The 17830-nt window shown below is 50.1% G+C and overlaps 1 protein-coding gene across 1 annotated transcript in view; it reads right to left on the minus strand.

The window, feature by feature from the left end:
• Positions 1-10002: 10002 nt before the first annotated feature.
• Positions 10003-17830, minus strand: part of LOC131082232 (collagen alpha-1(VII) chain-like) — a 109836-nt gene continuing 102008 nt past the window's right edge. The window contains exons 81-84 of the mRNA XM_058021932.1: positions 17419-17583; positions 14245-14301; positions 11630-11800; positions 10003-10328 (exon numbers count right to left, since the gene is read on the minus strand). Of these exons, the coding sequence (XP_057877915.1) occupies positions 10315-10328; positions 11630-11800; positions 14245-14301; positions 17419-17583 (407 nt within the window). The 3' untranslated portion in view covers positions 10003-10314. The remainder of the gene's footprint in view (positions 10329-11629; positions 11801-14244; positions 14302-17418; positions 17584-17830) is intronic.

Consider the following 17830-nt stretch of genomic DNA (forward strand, 5'->3'; position numbering starts at 1 on the left):
GAGCATATCCCTGGATTTAATTTTTCTTGGAAAATAAAATTAGGGGTTTTTTTGAGATTTGGGAACAGGGGTTTTTTCCATGTGATCCAAGCCTGCGATCCCGAATGGGATGAAGATTCCTCCCACCCCAAAATTCCCTTTTTTTTTTCCCAGCTGTGTTTCACCTCCCTCCGCCCTGAGCTCCTGCAGGATGGGATGCTCGGGGTGGGAATTCAGGGAATTCAGGGATTGGGGATTTTCCCACCTGGATGGAAACGGGAATGTCCCCAAAGCCCCGGGATGCTCCTGCCCCGCCCGGAATCTCATCCCCCTCACCACGGACTGAACCCAGCCCCTCTTCCTGGGATTTTTTTCCAGCTTTTCCTGCTCAACAAAACTCCGGGAATCTCAGCTGAGCTGAGGGAAAGGCAGAACAAGGGGAAAACGCGGCTGAGCCATCCACGCCCATTCCTGCTCCTCGCCGGGATGGATATCCTGGAAAAGGAGCAGGGATGAGGAAAAAAAAAACAAACAAAAAACAAGGAAAAGCTGATTTTTGTTGGGATTTGGGTTTATTTTTGATAGGGGTAGGGAGGGGCTGTGCCCCTCTGCTCCAGGAAGTTTTTATGGAGCAGGAAAAAAGCTGGAATTGGGGTTTTCTCCTTGCTAAAAAAAAAAAAAAAAAAAAAAAACAAAGAGCAGGAAAAGGAGGAAAAGCGCCCGCGGTGGATGTGAGGAAATGGGAATTAAATCGGCGCTGCTGGAGCCGCTCCTCCCGCTGGGAATTGCTGGGAGAGCCGGGAGCGTTTTCCAGGAATTTTACTGGGATGCTGCCGAGCCTGAGACACCTCTGGCAGCTCGGAATGAGGGAGAAAATTCCCTCATTGCCCTCATTGCCCTCGTTCCAGCGGGAGCAGCGGGATCGCCGCCTCGCCCTGCAGGGGGACCGGGATGGAGCGGGATTTCCCCAGGTAGGTCCGGGATAAATCTGGGAATGGCACCTGGAGAGTCCCTGAACTCCGCCTGGCGCTGCCCCCGCTCTCCCGGCGCTTTTCCCGGGGCCGATTCCCAAATTCCGGCCGGGATCGCTGGGATGGGGGGGTGGCTGTGCCTCGCTCTCCTCCCCAGCCCTGCAGGGACAACAGGGATTTATCTCCCTAATTTTGCTTTTTCCCCAAATTTCCCAATCCTTTCCATGCTGCCCATTCCAATCTGCCTCCCAAAATCGCTGGAATAATAATAAAAAAATACTTTTCCTAGGAGGGAGGGCGAGGGGAATTACGAATCCCTGGATATCAAAATATCTTGGATTGCTTTTCCCTACCTTGCCTATTTCTTTTTCCCCCAAAAAACCCTGGAAAATTCCATGTCTGGAGCGTGGATTTGCCTCCTCCAAGAACATTTTGCCCTTCCCAACAAAGATTTTGTGGGAAAATCAATTTGTAAGGGAATAAAACTCAGGAAAACAGCTCAGGATGGGATCTGGATGTGGAAAAGTCTCTCAATCCCTAAAAAAAACCCCCAAACCCTGGAATCTGATTTTCCAGGGAAAACACTGAAATATTTAAAGTTCCTGCAAATGGGGGGATAAATGAATGCCAGGCACTCACCTGCTTCTCCTGGATGCTTGGGATGGGAAGGATTTGCTGTGGAATCACTCCCAGGAAAGAGGCATCAGGAGCCTTTCCCAAACTTCTCCTCCCGGATTTTTATTTTTTATTTTTTTTTATTTTCCCAGGGATTGGGATATTTTCCCCCCCTCTCTCTGGAAACCTTTCCCCCCTCCCTGGTGTATTTATAAAAATCCCAGGGATCACGGGGTCGGAGTCGTGATTCCAGCCTTGCTTGGGAATGATTTCATTCCAATGAGGTCAGAGCGAGGCGGTGACGTCACGGAGCCGCTCCCCATCCGCAGGAAAAACCGGGAATTGGGGGGGGGGAACGACGTCAAATCCCCAAATCTGGGAAGAGTCACCCCAAAGCGGGGCTGGCGTCAGCGCTGGGGTTTGTAGGATCACCTTTGTCCCCCCCGGGCTTTGGGGCAGGGATGTTTGAATTCCCAAGGTTTTTCCGGCTCCGAGGATGCCGTGGATCGAGGTTGTCCCAAAAAATGTGGTTTGTTCCCCCAGTGGGGATCTGGAAGGGTTTTCCCTGTTTTTTTCCATTTCCAGGGGATTTTCTCTTCCCACTCGTGCAGGGAAAGCCTTTGGGAAATGGGAATTTTGGGAAAGTTCTTCCAGGATTTGTTTGGTGGGAGAGGATGGGAAGGACGAGGTGTGGGATGAGGGGGAAAAGCTGCAATTCCCTAAAACTCCGGCAGGATTAACTGGGATTTGGGATTGTCCCAAAACAGCAGCAGGTGGGGAGAATTCCCAGTTTGGGCTCCCAGCACCAGACTGGTCCCAGTGAGCCCGGAGGGGAAACTCCTGGAATTCCCCAAGGTTTGGGAGCAGAAGAGGATTGGGATGGGGATTTGGGAACGGGGATGGGGATTTGGGAACGGGGATGGGGATTTGGGAACAAGGATGAGGATTTGGGAACGGAGATTTGGGAATGGGGGTGGAGATGGAGATTTGGGAACAGGGACGGGGATGGGGATTTGGGAACAGGGGATGGAGATTTGGGAATGGGAACAATGATGGAGATTTGGGAACAAGGATGGAGATCTGGGAATGGCGTGGAGATTTGGGAACGGGGATGGGGATTTGGGAACAAATATGGGGATGGGGATTTGGGAACAAGGATGGGGATTTGGGAATGAGGATGGAGATTTGGGAACAGGAATGGGAATTTGGGAACAGGGATTTTTCCATATGATCCAAGGAAGATCTCAGGTTCCTCTGAAGGGTCCCACCATGGATTTGTGGCTGGGCCGGATTCTCCTGGAGGCTCCAGGACCAAATGATCCAAAATTCCTTGCTGGAACTTCCTTGGGAAAGCCCTTGCCGAGCTGGAGGGGAGCAGTTATCCCTGGGAATGGGGCAAATCCTGCTAAAAATGGGAAAAATCCCTGGAGAAACCCCTGGAGCCAGCAGGGAGCCGGGATGGGCTCTGATTTAGGGTGGGGAGATGTTCCCAATCCCAGCCTGGAGAGAAGGAAAAATTCCCAGAACTGTGGGAATTCCTGGATGAGGATCCAGGATCTGAGCCGGGAATGGTGGGAGCTTCCCTTTGCCCCAAACCTTGGGAATTCTGCCCAGCCAGGATCCTCCTCCCCAGCAATTCCTTCCTTTCCCACCTCAACATGGAGCTCCCAGCTCCTGGAATGAGGTTTTGGTTTCCCTCCTTCCCTGAGGCCTGGGTGGGAATTTTTTTCTCCAAATGTTTGGAATTTTGGAGCTGTTTCTGGGAATGAAAACTCCCAGGTGACTCCAACACGAGGGGCTGGGCGGGAAAATCCACCTGAGGGATTTTTCCAAGGAAAAGGTTCAGGGCAAGGGACTGAGAGATTTCCCCACCTCTGGATCCCATCCTGGGCTGTTTTCCTGAGTTTTATTCCCCCATAAATTGATTTTCCCCACAAAATCTTTGTTGGAAACCTTGGAAGAGGCAAACCCACACTCCAGACATGGAATTTTCCATGTTTCAGACATGGAATTTTCACGGAAGGAAAAATTTATTAAGGAAAAATAGGGAAAAGGCGGCAGCAAAAAGAAGGAATTTCTCAGTTTATCCCTCGAAAAGCAAATCCGACTTTTTTGGCTGCCAAGGTTTGGAATTCCTCACTCCGAGAGGAGAATTTGATGCAGGAAAATTGTGTTTCCAAGGGAAAATTCCATCAAATTGCAAAATTCCATCAAAATATCCCTCAGGAAGGACAGAGCTGAGCCAGGGACATCTGAGGGCACCCCCAGGACCCGGAGGCCCCAAAAGTTTCCCTGAGAAAGTCCCGGGTTTATGAAAAATGCGGGAAGCGAGGAGCGATCCCACACACATCCCCGGGACCCCAGCTCTCCTCGCCTTTCCCTGGAGCTGAATTTCCTGGAGTGAATCATTTGCTCATTAAAGTTTCATCTCCACGAGCCGGGGAAAATCGGGGATTTGGGGCCATTCCACCCCAGGAACTTTGAAAACACAAAAAAAAATCCCAAATCCCAGAGGTTTTTCCTGGCCCAGGGGATCCCATTTGGTGCTTCCAGTGCCAGAATTCCATGGGGGAATCAGACATGGATGCATTGAGGGGCAAAAAGGACTTTTCTGCTTGGTTTTGTCCCTTTCCCCCCCAATTTTTAGGGCTCAATTTGCATTTTCCAGGCTGTGGGAGGAGGAGAATTTCCCTAAAATCCTGCAGCAATCCCTTCCTCTGCCTTGAGGCTGATTTAGGGGATTTTATGGGATTTCTCTTCCTTCCAACCCCATTTTGGGGGTGATTTTCACTCCTCCCAACAGCTCAAATCCGTAAAGTTTTCCCAAATATTGGAAAACTCCATCCAGTGGGGACAGGAGAGCTGGGAATACAAAATTTTGAATAATTATTTTGCCTTTTTTGCACTTTTTTTTCACCTTTTCCGAGGGGATTTGCATCCCTGGATTCCCACAAAGCTCTCCGTGTTTCATCTTACTAGGTATTAATTAAATTAGCTCAATTAATTAAATTAAATTCATGAATTCAATTATTTAAAGCCTGGAGCTTTGGATGCCAATAGAATGTCAGGAAAGTTCCTTGGGATGAACTGGATTTGGGGCTATTTTGGAAATTACCAAAAATCATTTGGGCCAAACCCAGAAATCCAAATCCAGCAGCAGCTCCTGGGCATGGAATTAAATTTGGGATTAAACTTGGATTTAAACTTGGATTTAAACTTGGAAATAAACTTGGAAATAAACTTGGAAATAAACTTGGAATTAAATTTGGAATTAAATTTGGGATTAAACTTGGAATTGAACTTGGAATTAAACTTGGAATTTGCTGCTTTCCCTCCAAGGGAAGAGGAAGAAAAAAGTGGAAGAGGAAAAATAATCCCAAATCCTCCAAATTTTCCTGGAACGTTTTTATTTCTTCCCTTTTTTTGCAATTCCTGTCCCTTTTTCCAAAGGGATTTTTGCGCCTCTCTGGCCACGTGGGCAGCACAGACAAAAAATCCAGGAATTTGTGAAGGGAGCCTGGATCCTCACTCAGATTCTGGGAATTTTCTGCGTCCCTATGGAAAATCCATTTTTCTCCCAAGGATCTGAGTCTTGGAGCTGCTCCTGATCTGATCGCACAGATGAGGCTGGAAGAGCTCAGGGAATGTTTCCTTCCCCCAGGTGGGTTTTGGTGCATTTCCAGGATTATTTTTGGGATTTTCCGGGTGGTTTCAGGTGCCAAACGGGGCAGGACCAACAGCCCAGGGTTGGGTTTTTCCTTGGATCTCCAGGGACAAACCCATCCCGATTTTCCCCCTTCCCTGCCTGGCACTGAAGGTTTGCCAGGGTTTTCCAAGGACTTTTGCCTTCCCAGGGTGAAAAAATGGATTATGGATGGAGATTTGGGAACAGGGATGGGGAACTGGGAACAGGGATGGGGATTTGGGAAGAGGGATGGGGATGAGGGTTTGGGAAGAGGGATGGGGATGTGGGAACAGGGATGGAGATTTGGGAACAGGGATGGGGATTTGGGAACATTGGTGGGAATTTGGGAACAGGGAATGGGGATGTGGGAGCAGGGATGGAGATTTGAGAACAGGGATTGGGATTTGGGAACAGGGATGGCAATGAGGGTTTGGGAAGAGGGATGGGGATGTGGGAACAGGGGTTGGGATTTGGGAATGGGGATTTGGGAACAGGAATAGGGATTTGGGAACATGGATGAGGATTTGGGAACAGGGATGGAGATTTGGGAACAGGGATGGAGATTTGGGAACAGGGATGGAGATTTGGGAACTTTGGTGGGAATTTGGGAACAGGGGATGGGGATGGGGATGTGGGAGCAGGGATGGAGATTTGAGAACAGGGATTGGGATTTGGAAACAGGGATTGGGATGGGGATTTGGGAACAGGGATGGAGATTTGGGATTTGGGAATAGGGATGGGAATTTGGGAGCAGGGTCAGGGATTTCACCCCAAAAGGATTGTGGAGGGCAGGAAAAGTTCCCGGAGAGGATGGAGGGAGCCACGGAGGCTTTTCCAACATTTAGCCCAGGTTGGATGAGGCTTGGAACACCCTGGGATCATGGGAGGTGTCCCTGGCCATGGGATGAGCTTTAGGATCCTTTCCAACCCAACCATTCCAGGATTCCATGATTAAATCCAGCCCTCCATTAACAGCACCTTTAATTGCTCCCACTGTAAGAAGCCACAATTAACGAGCCCAATTCCAGCTGGGAACCCCAGCAGGGATTTCCTGGGCTGCTTTTCCACCTGGCGGGGTTTTGTCGGCTCCTTCCCTGGATCCGAAATCTCCGGGCACATCCGGAGGGCGCCGGGTGAGGCTCGGCCGGGGCCGTCTCAGGCCCGGCTCGTTATCCAATTACCGAATTATCCCGAGGCAGCCTCTCCTCCCCTCCATCCCTTTTCCTTCCCCGGGGTTGCTTAGGAACTGCTGCGGCACCGGAGCTGTGGCCGGGGCGGTTCAACATTCCCTGGCTGGGTGCAGGATCCATATTCCAATATCCAATATCCCAGATCCCAGGAATCCCCTCCCGGAGTGCTCCTAAATCCATTGGATTCTCATCCCTGAGCCACAAATCCCAATCCAAAATCCCTCTTTATTTCCAGCACCAGAATTCCATGGGGGAATCAGTCATGGATGCATTGAGGGGCAAAAAGGACTTTTCTGCTTGGCTTTTTTCCTTTTTTCCCCAATTTTTAGGGCTCAATTTGTGTTTTCCAGGCTGTGGGAGGAGGAGAATTTCACTAAAATCCTGCAGCAATCCCTTCCTCTGCCTCGAGGCTGATTTAGGGGATTTTATGGGATTTTTATCTTCCTTCCAACCCCATTTTGGGGGGGATTTTCACTCCTCCCAACAGCTCAAATCCGTAAAGTTTTCCCAAATATTGGAAAACTCCATCCAATGGGGAAGAGGAGAGCTGGGAATACAAAATTTTGAATAATTATTTTGCCACGAGGGTTTGTGAGCTGGCGTGGTGTGCTCTACATCCCCGATTTCCACAGCTCAGCTTGGCTTTTTCCAAATCCTTTCTCCAAAGGATGTTCAGGAATTTTCTGCGTCGGAGCCTGGAAAGCCACCAGGAAACCTGAAGCCTCTCCCCCCTCTGCTGCCCTGAGATAATTTCAAGGAACTCAATTAGGCTGCCCTGACATTTCCAGGGAAGCTCCAGGGCTCCGTTCCCGGAATGCCAAAGCCTGGATGGCAAATCCACAGGGAACATTGGATTAATCCATGGAGGATTAAAAATAATTCCAGTTCTCAGCTTCCCCGAGCTCTGATGGGAATTTGAGCTGGGTTTAATTCACTGAGCTCAACTTTAGACCTGCCTAAATATGGATTTTCGCTTCCCGGCTCTTCCAAACCTGGATTGAGTCACTTGGATCCCTCAGGAATGTGGATTTTGGTGGAGGGTTTTGAGCCAAATCATTCCATTGGGAGGCTCTTCCCAACTCCTTTGGATGCCCAAATCTTTCTTGGATTTGGGATTTGGAGCCAAAAGCTGCTGAGAAATTCCAAAGCCAGGGAGGTGAGGTCTGATCTTTAGGGATGGCAGCGGGCTGGAAAGGGAAAATGAAGGGCTTGTCCCAAAAATTTCTGGGAGTAACAACACAGGAAGGGAATTTCCTCGGGCTCCCACATCCCACAGGTCAGTTCCTTCCCTCCTGCTGCCTCCAGCCCTGTGGATTCCCAGCCCTGAAAAGGATTTTCCTGGAATTTCTGCTGCTTGGGGTCTCCTCAGCCTCGGTGAGAACTTCCCCACAACTTTTGGATCCAGATCCCAGATCCTAAAGGCTGGAGAAGGATTTGGCCTCCTGGTCCTGGAGCATGCAGAGGAGTTAGGGAGAGACTCCCAAGGGATCCATAGGAGGTATGAGGGATTTTTACTCTTGGATTTGGGAGAAAATTCCACTTTGAGTTCTTAATGAGCACTTAATTATCGAATAGGTCGTTATCCTTAATGGAAGGGAAGGAAGAGGATTTTTAATACGGAGCAATAGGACAGAGGGAGTGGCTTTAAACTGGAAGAGGGCAGGGATGGATGGGATCCTGGGAATTGGGAATTCCTGCCTGGGCTGGCATTGCCAGAGCAGCTGGGGCTGCCCCTGATCCCTGCAGTGCCCAAGGCCAGGCTGGAGCAGCCTGGGATGGTGGCATTGGAATGGGATGGGCTTGAAGGGCCCTTCCCACCCAAACCATTCTGGGATTTGGGACACTCAGAATCCATCCCCAGGGATTTTTATGGAAGTTGGGGATGGCAAAGGGAAGGGAGACCCTTCCTGGAGTGCTGAGGTTCCCAGTGAAGCCCCCAGACCCCAAAATCCCTTCCTGGAGAGGAGTCGGGGTGGGGATGGATCCAATGGCAGGCTGGGAGAGCTGGGAATGGAGGGAATTCCCTGGAGAGGGAGCCTGGGGTGGGATTTTGGGAAGGGATTCCCAGAGCAGCTGGGGCTGCCCCTGATCCCTGCAATGGCCAAGGTTGGACACTGGGGCTGGACATTGGGACGGTGGGAGGTGTCCCTGCCATGGCTGGGGTGGAATTGGATATTCCTCAAAGTCCCTCCAATCCAAACCATTCCATGATTTTATTTTCCAACCAGAGAATCTCCAAGCCTCCGTTTCCCTGATCGTTTTTGCCCATTTAATTTGGGAGTGAGATTATTTCCTGATTATTTCAATTCCTTTATTTCCCTGCATGGTCTCAGCTCCCTTGGGGCTGGAATTCCACTCATTCCATATTCCCTGGGCTGTTGGATTCCAGAGGCTGCAGCATCCCAAGATCAGCATCCTTCAGCATTCCTGGGTAAATTCACACAGGGAAACCAGGAAAATGGGAAAATGTGGGAATGTTTCCCAGAATTCCACTTGGTCCCAACCCCTCCCTTCCAGGTGACGCCGCTTTTCCCACTGGGAATGTTTTGTTTCTTCTCCCAGGAAATATTTTTCTGGAATGTTTTTCCTGCCCAAGATCTCAGGACAGACCAGGATTTCAGGAGGAGAGGCTGGAATTGTCACTCTGGAAGTGACTCCTTGCCAAGGTTTACAAAATTTCATTTTTGGGGGAGAAAAAGGAAGAAAAATCCCCGAATCTCTGCTCCTCCCTCCTCAGTGCCTGGGACATTTTGGGGCAGGAAAATCCTGGGATTTTGGGAGTGAGGAGAATCCTTTTCCTACCTGTGCTACCAGGAGCAAAGGGCCGACCCCAAATCCTGGGAAATCTGAGCTCAGTTTTATCAAATTACACAGAAAACTTTTAATAAATCCCTGTTTTCCCATTGGAAATCCTGGGATTTTGGGAATGAGGAGAATCCTTTTCCCACCTGTGCTACCAGGAGCAAAGGGTGAACCTCAAATCCTGGTAAATCTCAAATCTGGGAACTCTGAAAACTTGGAAATCTGAGCCCAGTTTTACCAAATTACATGGAAAACTTTCAATAAATCCCTATTTTCCCACTGGAAATCCTGTAACCTTTCCCAAGGATTGTCCCATGGAGCAGGACCCCTCTCAGCTGTGTCTGGGTCTCCATGAGACCAAAATCCAGGGATCTGGGATCCCTCTTACTGGATTTCCACACCTCTTCTTGGATTTCCACAAGCTGCAGCTCCAAGCTCCTCAAAAAATTGGAAGTGGCATTTTTTAGGGAGAAACCTGGCTTGGATCCCTGTTTTTTTTCTTGGAGATTTTGGGATGGCTCCTTTAAACCTGCCCAGGGAATTCCCAAGTGGAGGAGAAGGCTGGAATTCCTGAAGGCCATAGAAAATTTCTAAAGGCCTCAGGGAATTTCCAAGTGGAGGAGAAGGTGAGCATTCCTGAAGACCACAGGGAATTCCCAAGTGGAAGAGGAGGTGAGAATTCCCAGGGAATTTAGGGCCAGGCCAAAAAGGACAGGGGCTCCACCTGATCCAGCTGGAAAAATAGATATTCCCACCTTTCTCTGCCATTCCCAAGGTTTCCCTCTTCCAGGTGAGAGATCCAGAGTTCCACAGCATCGAGACACTTTTATTTTACAAAAATAAAACTCGGGAATTTGTGCCACCTGGTTTGGCTCAGGAATTCTGCCCTTCCCATCCTCCTTTTCCTGAGCACCCAGAGGTTTCCCTCTCCTCATCCCACAACGTCCATAATTCCAGTTTTCTGACATCTTTTTTTTCCAAGATTTTGGTGTTTGTTTTCCTTGTCCATCCCCGAGGTGTTGGAGTCACTCCTCCCAATCCTGTTGGATTTAAATGAAGCACTTGGAGCTGCTCATCTCCCTCTGCCTGGTTTGGGAAAAAGAGGGAAGAGGAAACAATGGGAATGTTGGTTGCAGTTTGGGCTCCCTCTTGGAATTCTCCAACTCACAGCAGCTCGGGGGGTCCCTGATACCATGGGATTGTCCCATCCCACAGCCACAAAAAGCAAATATCCCAATCCTGACTGGATCCTGGCTCTGTTTAGGATCAGCTAGGAAAAGATGGGCACAGGGAGGACCCAGGGATCTGTCTTGGATTGGGAAAAATCCCATTCCCAGTGGTTGTTTCTTCCCACAGACTGTGCTGGAGGTACCTTCAGCTGCTTTGTGAAGTTCCCAGTGGCTCCTAAAGCAAATTCCCTGGAAAAAAAAATTTCCTGGGAATGGGGGGGAAAAAAAAATCCAGGGAATTCCCTGGAAAAAAAATTTCCAGGAGTTGGATCCAGGTGGGCAGGAGGAGCTTCACTCATTTCCTGGTGCTGCTGGGCCTGGATTTCAAGCCCTTGGAATTTTCCCCAAAATTATGGATCTGAGCCTTTAATTCCTCTCTCTTTTTAAAGTTTCCCTCAAACCCAGAGCAGATGAACCTCACCAGAGATTTTTTAATGGATTGTGGAGAATTTATGGATTTTTTTTTTCCAAAGGTCTGCAGGCAGAGAGAATTCCAAGAGAGGAATATTTTCCTTGGAAGGCTGGGATCAGTCCCAGCTCCTGCCCTGCCTGGAGCAGGGTTTGCACTCCTGCCAGGCCCCATTTTCCCTGGGATCACCTGGAGATGAGGGAAAATCCACACAAACAGATCCCAAACCCCCTGGATCTGGCAATGGGAGCCAAGCTGTGCTTCCAGGAGGTTTTCCCATTGAACCCCTGGATGAGGTGAGACCCCAACCACGGGATGTTAATCCAGACCTAAACTGGATTAGATTTAAGGCTCTGCCTGGAGATGCCAGAGTGTGCCTGGATGGAACATTCCAAAGGGTTTTTTTGAGGGCACAAATCCCCAAATTCCCGCAAAATTTCACTCCTTGGAGAGCACAAAAGATCCCCAAATCCTGGCAAAATTTCACTCCTTGGAGAGCACAAAAGACATCCAAAACATCCGGACCTGGTGTCTAGGTGGATCCATGCCCATCCCACCCATGGAATTAACCCAGGGAAGATGTCCAGGAGCTCCTGGGAATGACCTGGGAACGGGAAGGGGAGAAAACCCCGCGACTTCCTGGCGCTTCCACCTTAGGGAAGTGGGAAGGGGCCAACCCTGGGTGGGTTTTCCTGCCCTGGCCTCGCTCCTGGCTGGAGGAGGAGGGAGTTTGGGGGGCCCAGGCTCACCTGGGGGGCTCTGGCAGCGGCGCTGGCATTCCCGCCGGGATGGGAAGCGGTTGCTGTTCCCGCCGCAGCCCCCGAACAGGAAGGGCCGGCAGGAGCTGGAGGGGACGTGGAAGTACCAGAGCAGGGAATGGCGCTGGCAGGAGCCCTCATCCATGGGCTGCAGGCACCGGGCTGCAGGGAAACACCCCACAAAATTCCCAGGGGTTGGATCCCAGTGGGAAAACACCCCACAATTCCCATGGGATGGATCCCGGTGGGAAAACACCCCACAATTCCCATGGGATGGATCCTGGTGGGAAAACACCCCACAATTCCCATGGGATGGATCCCGGTGGGAAAACACCCCACAATTCCCAGGAGTTGGATCCTGGTGGGAAAACACCCCACAATTCCCATGGGTTGGATCCCAGTGGGAAAACACCCCACAAAATTCCCAGGTGTTGGATCCCAGTGGGAAAACACCCCACAATTCCCGTGGGATGGATCCCGGTGGGAAAACACCCCACAATTCCCATGGGTTGGATTCCCATGGGTTGGATCAGGGCTTCATTTCTGCCCAATCCCACATTTCCCATGGGTTGGATCCCTGTGGGAAAACACCCCACAATTCCCATGGGTTGGATCCTGGTGGGAAAACACCCCACAATTCCCATGGGTTGGATCCCTGTGGGAAAACACCCCCCAATTCCCACGGGATGGATCCTGGTGGGAAAACACCCCACAATTCCCACGGGATGGATCCCTGTGGGAAAACACCCCACAATTCCCGTGGGATGGATCCTGGTGGGAAAACACCCCACAAGTCCCATGGGATGGATCCCGGTGGGAAAACACCCCACAAGTCCCATGGGATGGATCCCAGTGGGAAAACACCCCCCAATTTCCAGGGGTTGGATCCTGGTGGGAAAACACCCCACAATTCCCGTGGGATGGATCCTGGTGGGAAAACACCCCCCAATTCCCATGGGTTGGATTCCCATGGGTTGGATTCCCATGGGTTGGATCAGGGCTTCATTTCTGCCCAATCCCACATTTCCCATGGGTTGGATCCCGGTGGGAAAACACCCCACAATTCCCGTGGGATGGATCCTGGTGGGAAAACACCCCACAAGTCCCATGGGATGGATCCTGGTGGGAAAACATCCCACTATTCCCTTGAGTTGGATCTGGGTGGGAAAACATCTCTCAATTCCTCATGGTTTGTATCTGTGTGGGAAAACACCCCACAATTCCCCTGGATTGGATCTGGGCTTCATTCCTGCCCAGTTCCACATTCCCCGTGGGTTGGCTCCAGGTGGGAAAGCACCCCACAATTTCTCATAGGTTGGGTCCTGGTGGGAAAACATCCCACAATTCCCAGAGGTTGAATCCATGTGGGAAAACACCCCACAATTCCCAGGGGTTGGATCCAGGTGAAAAAACACCCCACTATTCCCCATGTCTTGAATCCAGGTGGGGAAACACCCCACAACCACTCAGGGGTTGGATCCATTCTGGAAAACACCCCCACAACTATCCAGGGGTGGGATCTGGGTAGGAAAACACCCCATAATTCCCCACAGGTTGCATCCAAGTGGAAAAACACCCCACACCCAACCCACAGGTTGGATTTGGGTGGAAAAGCACCTTAACATTCCCTTGGCTTGGATCTGGGTGGGAAAACACCCCACATTCCCCATGGGTTGGATCCAAGCGGGAAAGTACCTCATGGGTTGGATTCAGGTAGAAAAACACTCCCCACACCCTCTCAGGGGTTGGATTCTCTCTGGGAAACACTCCAAAACCATCCAGGGGTTGGATCCAGGTAGGAAAAGGCCACACTTTGGAAAACATCCCCATAACCATCCATGGGTTGGATTTGCTGTGGAAAACACCCCACGCCCACCCCTGGGCTGGATCCCAGAGTGGACAAAGGAGGGAATCCAGCAGTGGATTCCCAAAATGGAAAAATCGGGATATCCAGGAGTGGATTCCCAGAGTGAAAAAATGGGAATATCCAAGAGTGGATTCCGTGAGTGGACAAAGGAGGGAATTAGAGTGGATTTCCAGAGGGGACAAAGGAAAGAATCCAGCACTGGATTCCCAGAGGGGACAAAGGAGAGAATCCAGCAGTGTATTCCCAGAGTGGAAAAATGGGAATATCCAGGAGTGGATTCCCATAATAAACAAAGGAGGGAATCCAGCAGTGGGTTCCCAGAGTGGAGAAATAGGAATATCCAGGAGTGGATTCCCAGAGGGGACAAAGGGCACATCCAGCAGTAGATTGCCAGAGTGGGCTGAGCTCTGTGTTGTTCCATCATCCATCTCTGTGATTCCCACCATGGAGGCCCCTGACCTTTCCCAAGGGATGGTTAAACCCTGGATTCTGGGTGGGATGTTTTCACAGGAATGTTTGCATTCAGGGAATTCCAGGAGTGTTTTTCTGGACCCCCTCCAGTTCCTTCACCACCAGCTCAGCATCCCTGGGGCAAGCCCAGCTGCTTTAAGCCAAGACCAAACTGAGTTTTAACCTTGTGCAACTCCTTCAGTGCCACATCCCTTGATCCCAAGGCCGAGCAGCCCTTCCCACCTGGGAAGTGACTTCCCAAAATACCACTTAATTCCCAGCTTTTCACCTGGTAATTGGCTGTCGGCTTCTCCCCGAGACGCTCCCGCCGTCCGCCGCGCTGGGGCTGGGGGGGATAAAAACACCAAGGAAATCACACGGAATGAGGGCGTGCAAACAAATTATCCCTCATTTAAATAAAGCTCCTCGGAGCCTTCCGTGGCTAACGAGTTCTCCTAATAAATGTCACGGAGCAACCGGGCCGCGGGCAGCGAGGAGCCGGCGGCGGCAATAAAACCCTTAATGGTGTTAAACAACTCCGTGGGAAAGGTTGGGCGTTCGTCAGAGAGGATGGCAGAGCTGGTGGTTGTTTGCAGGAGATAAATGTCAGGCTGGAGCTGGGGACGCTCGGAAAAGCCGGGAGCGATCGGAATCTGGCGGCAATAACGCTCCGGCCGCACAATCCTGTTAACGTCTGGAGCCTCGTCACTTAGCAGAGGGATTTATGAGCCCTCCCGGCTCAGCCCCGGCTTGTAATGGGATTGTTGGCTGCTGCCGTGATTCAATAACACCTGGAACGTCCCATCCATCTGATCCCGAGCGCTGCCGCGGTGCAAATCGAGTTTGGATCCAGATGGGAGACTCTGACGTCCGGCACAGACGTCGGGAGAGCACCCGGAGCGGGGATGGCTGGGGTTTGGTTTGGTTTGGTTCTAGCCTTGGCTGGATGTTTTGGGATGTGTCCATCCCTTACATGGGGCCATCATCCACGGGTTTGACTTAAAACCCTTCCCAGAGCTCTTCCCAAAGCTCCCCATCCTGGGGAATCGTGGAATCGTAGAGTATGAGCTTGGAATTGGATGATCCTTAAGGCCCCTTCCAACCCAAATTGTTCCATGCCTCAAGTTGGAAAGGGGGCTGTAAAAACCCTGGAATCCAAATCTCTGTTGGATTCCCTGGCCTGGAATTGGATTTTTTAAGGCCTCTTCCCTCCCAAACAATTCCACGTCTCAAATTGGAAGGGATCAATAAAGACCATTGAGTCCAACTTTCTGTTGGAATCCCTGGCCTGGAATTGGATGATTTTTTAGGCTATCCCAAACCATTCCATGTCCTAAATTTGAAGGGTCCGTAAAAACCCTGGAATCCAAATCAGTGTTGGGCTCCCTGCCTTGGAACTGGATGATTTTTAAGGCCCCTTCCATCCCAAACAATTCCATGTCCCAAACTGGAAAGAGGCCTACAAAAATCCTGGAATCCAAATCTCTGTTGCACCTCTTGAATAATTTTTAAGGCCTCTTCCATCCCAAACCATTCCACATCTCAGATTGGAAGGGATTGATAAAGACCATTGAATCCAACTTTCTGTTGGACCCCTTTGCCTGGAATTGGATGATTTTTAAGGGTATCCCAAACTGTTCCATGTCCTAAATTTGAAGGGGCTGCAAAAACCCTGGAACCCAAATCACTGTTGGACTCCCTGGCCTGGAATTGGATTATTTTTAAGATCTCTTCCATCCCAAACCATTCCATGTCTCAAATTGGAAGGGATCAATAAAGACCATTGAATCCAACTTTCTGTTGGAATCCCTGCCTTGGAATTGGATGATTTTTAAGGCCTCTTCCAACCCAAACCATTCCATGTCCCAAATTGGAAAGAGGTCTGTAAAAACCCTGAGATCCACATCTCTGTTGGACCCCTTGGGTGATTTTTAAGGCTTCTTCCATCCCAAACCATTCTGTGTCCCAGACTGGAAGGGATCAATAAAGGCCACTGAGCTCAACTTTCTGTTGGAATCCCTGGCCTGGAATTGGATGATGTTTTAGGTCCCTTCCATCCCAAACCGTTCCAAATCACAGACTGGAAAGAGGCCTGTAAAAACCCTGGAACCCAAATCAGTGTTGGACTCCCTGGCCTGGAATTGGATGATTTTTTAGGCTATCCCAAACCATTCCATGTCCCAAATTTGAAGGGGCTGTAAAAACCCTGGAACCCAAATCAGTGCTGGACTCCCTGCCTTGGAATGGGATGATTTTTAAGGTTCCTTCCATCGCAAACCATTCCACATCCCAAACTGGAAGGTGTTGGAAAGATCATGGAATCCAACTCCCTCTTAGACTGGAATTTGGAGCATTGAGACCCCTAGAGGAGATTTTTGGGGTGACCAAGAGGATTTAATGACAGTGCTTGATCAAGTTTAATTAAACCCCAAACTCTCAGGCTGGAAAAGCATTCCACTGCTCCATCTCCCTAATTTGGAAGAAATTCCCCAAGAACTTCACACTTGCATCCCATAATAAACCCCCACACCTGCAAACTGCAGGGCAACACTGCAGCTGATTTTGGGGTGCAAAGGCGACAACACTGGGGTGTCTTGCTCAGTTGTTAAAATTATTTTTAAATTTAAATGGGGTTTTTAATTTATTTTCAATTATTTCTCCAGCTGCGCCATCCATTGTACCCAACCCTCCTCCTCTTCCTCCTGGTGACAAAATTTGAGCATCTTCATTGGCTGAATTACAAGAAATGATCCCAAAATCTCCCTCCTGTTTAATCCTGTCCTGAAGTTTGGACTTTGAGCCCCAATAGGAGGAATCCTGCCACAAATCACCCCACAATCCCTCAATTTCCCCCTGTCCTGTTTGCCCTCTGTCCCACCAATCCAGATGGAATTCCAAGCCCTGGTGAGGAGATCAGGAGGTCCATGGGTGGCTCTTGCCCTGCTCTGGAGCAGATCTGGCTCTCCCAGGGCCTTTCCCTCTTGGAAAACACCAACAGGAACAGCTCCAGTGGTTTTTCCACAAGGAAAACTCATGGAAAACATCTTTTCCCATGTTTTTAAGCTGTGGTTTTATCTTTTATTACAATGTTCACGATGCCCTGGACAGGAATAGTCTGGGATGAGGGTTTGGTCTCAGAGATGCCATTTCTGCCTGGCTGGAAATTTTACTGGAATTTGCCAAGGATGTGGTGGGAAAAATGGGACAAAACCAGCCTGGAAATGGCTGCCTCCGCCCAGCTTTTTAAAAGGAGCCCTTTGGAAGGTTGGGTTCACCACTGATCCCATGAATATTTAGGTTTTCCTCACTTTCAGAGGCATGGGCTCGTATCTTCTCCAAGAGTGTGGGAGCCCTCACTGGGAATCCCATCCCTGCCCAATTCCAGGGAAGAGGATTTACCATGGAATGCTCCAGAGGATTCATTCCATGGTTGGGAAGATGGGAAGGAGGAGGCTGAACTCACCTGCAAGGAGTGGAGGTGGCTCCATGAAGGGTTTCACTGGAGTCTCCAATGTGGTCTTGCCGTGAGTTGTGCCAAGATTTTCTTCCCAATTTCCACCATTCCTGGCGTATTCCCGAGGCTGGGAATACCCTTGGAGCCTCCTGTGGACTTCAGCCACCTCCAGACCTGCAGATTGAGGGTCACTGAGGATAAATCCAAAGCTTTGGGGTGGGCAGATCAGCTCTCCAGGCTCCGTGGACCATTGGATTTGAGGGTTCCATGAGTCCTGGAGCTGATCCTGGGGATGGTTTGGGATGTGGAGCAATCCCAGAATTTTGTGGGCAGGGATTGGGGTTCCTGTGGGCTCAGCTTTAAAAACTGGGAGTCAGGAAGGGATTTGAGCACGTCCTGGAGGAGAGGGTGAAAACAGGAC

Source organism: Melospiza georgiana, chromosome 4, assembly GCF_028018845.1.
Source record: "Melospiza georgiana isolate bMelGeo1 chromosome 4, bMelGeo1.pri, whole genome shotgun sequence".
Classification (NCBI taxonomy): domain Eukaryota; kingdom Metazoa; phylum Chordata; class Aves; order Passeriformes; family Passerellidae; genus Melospiza; species Melospiza georgiana.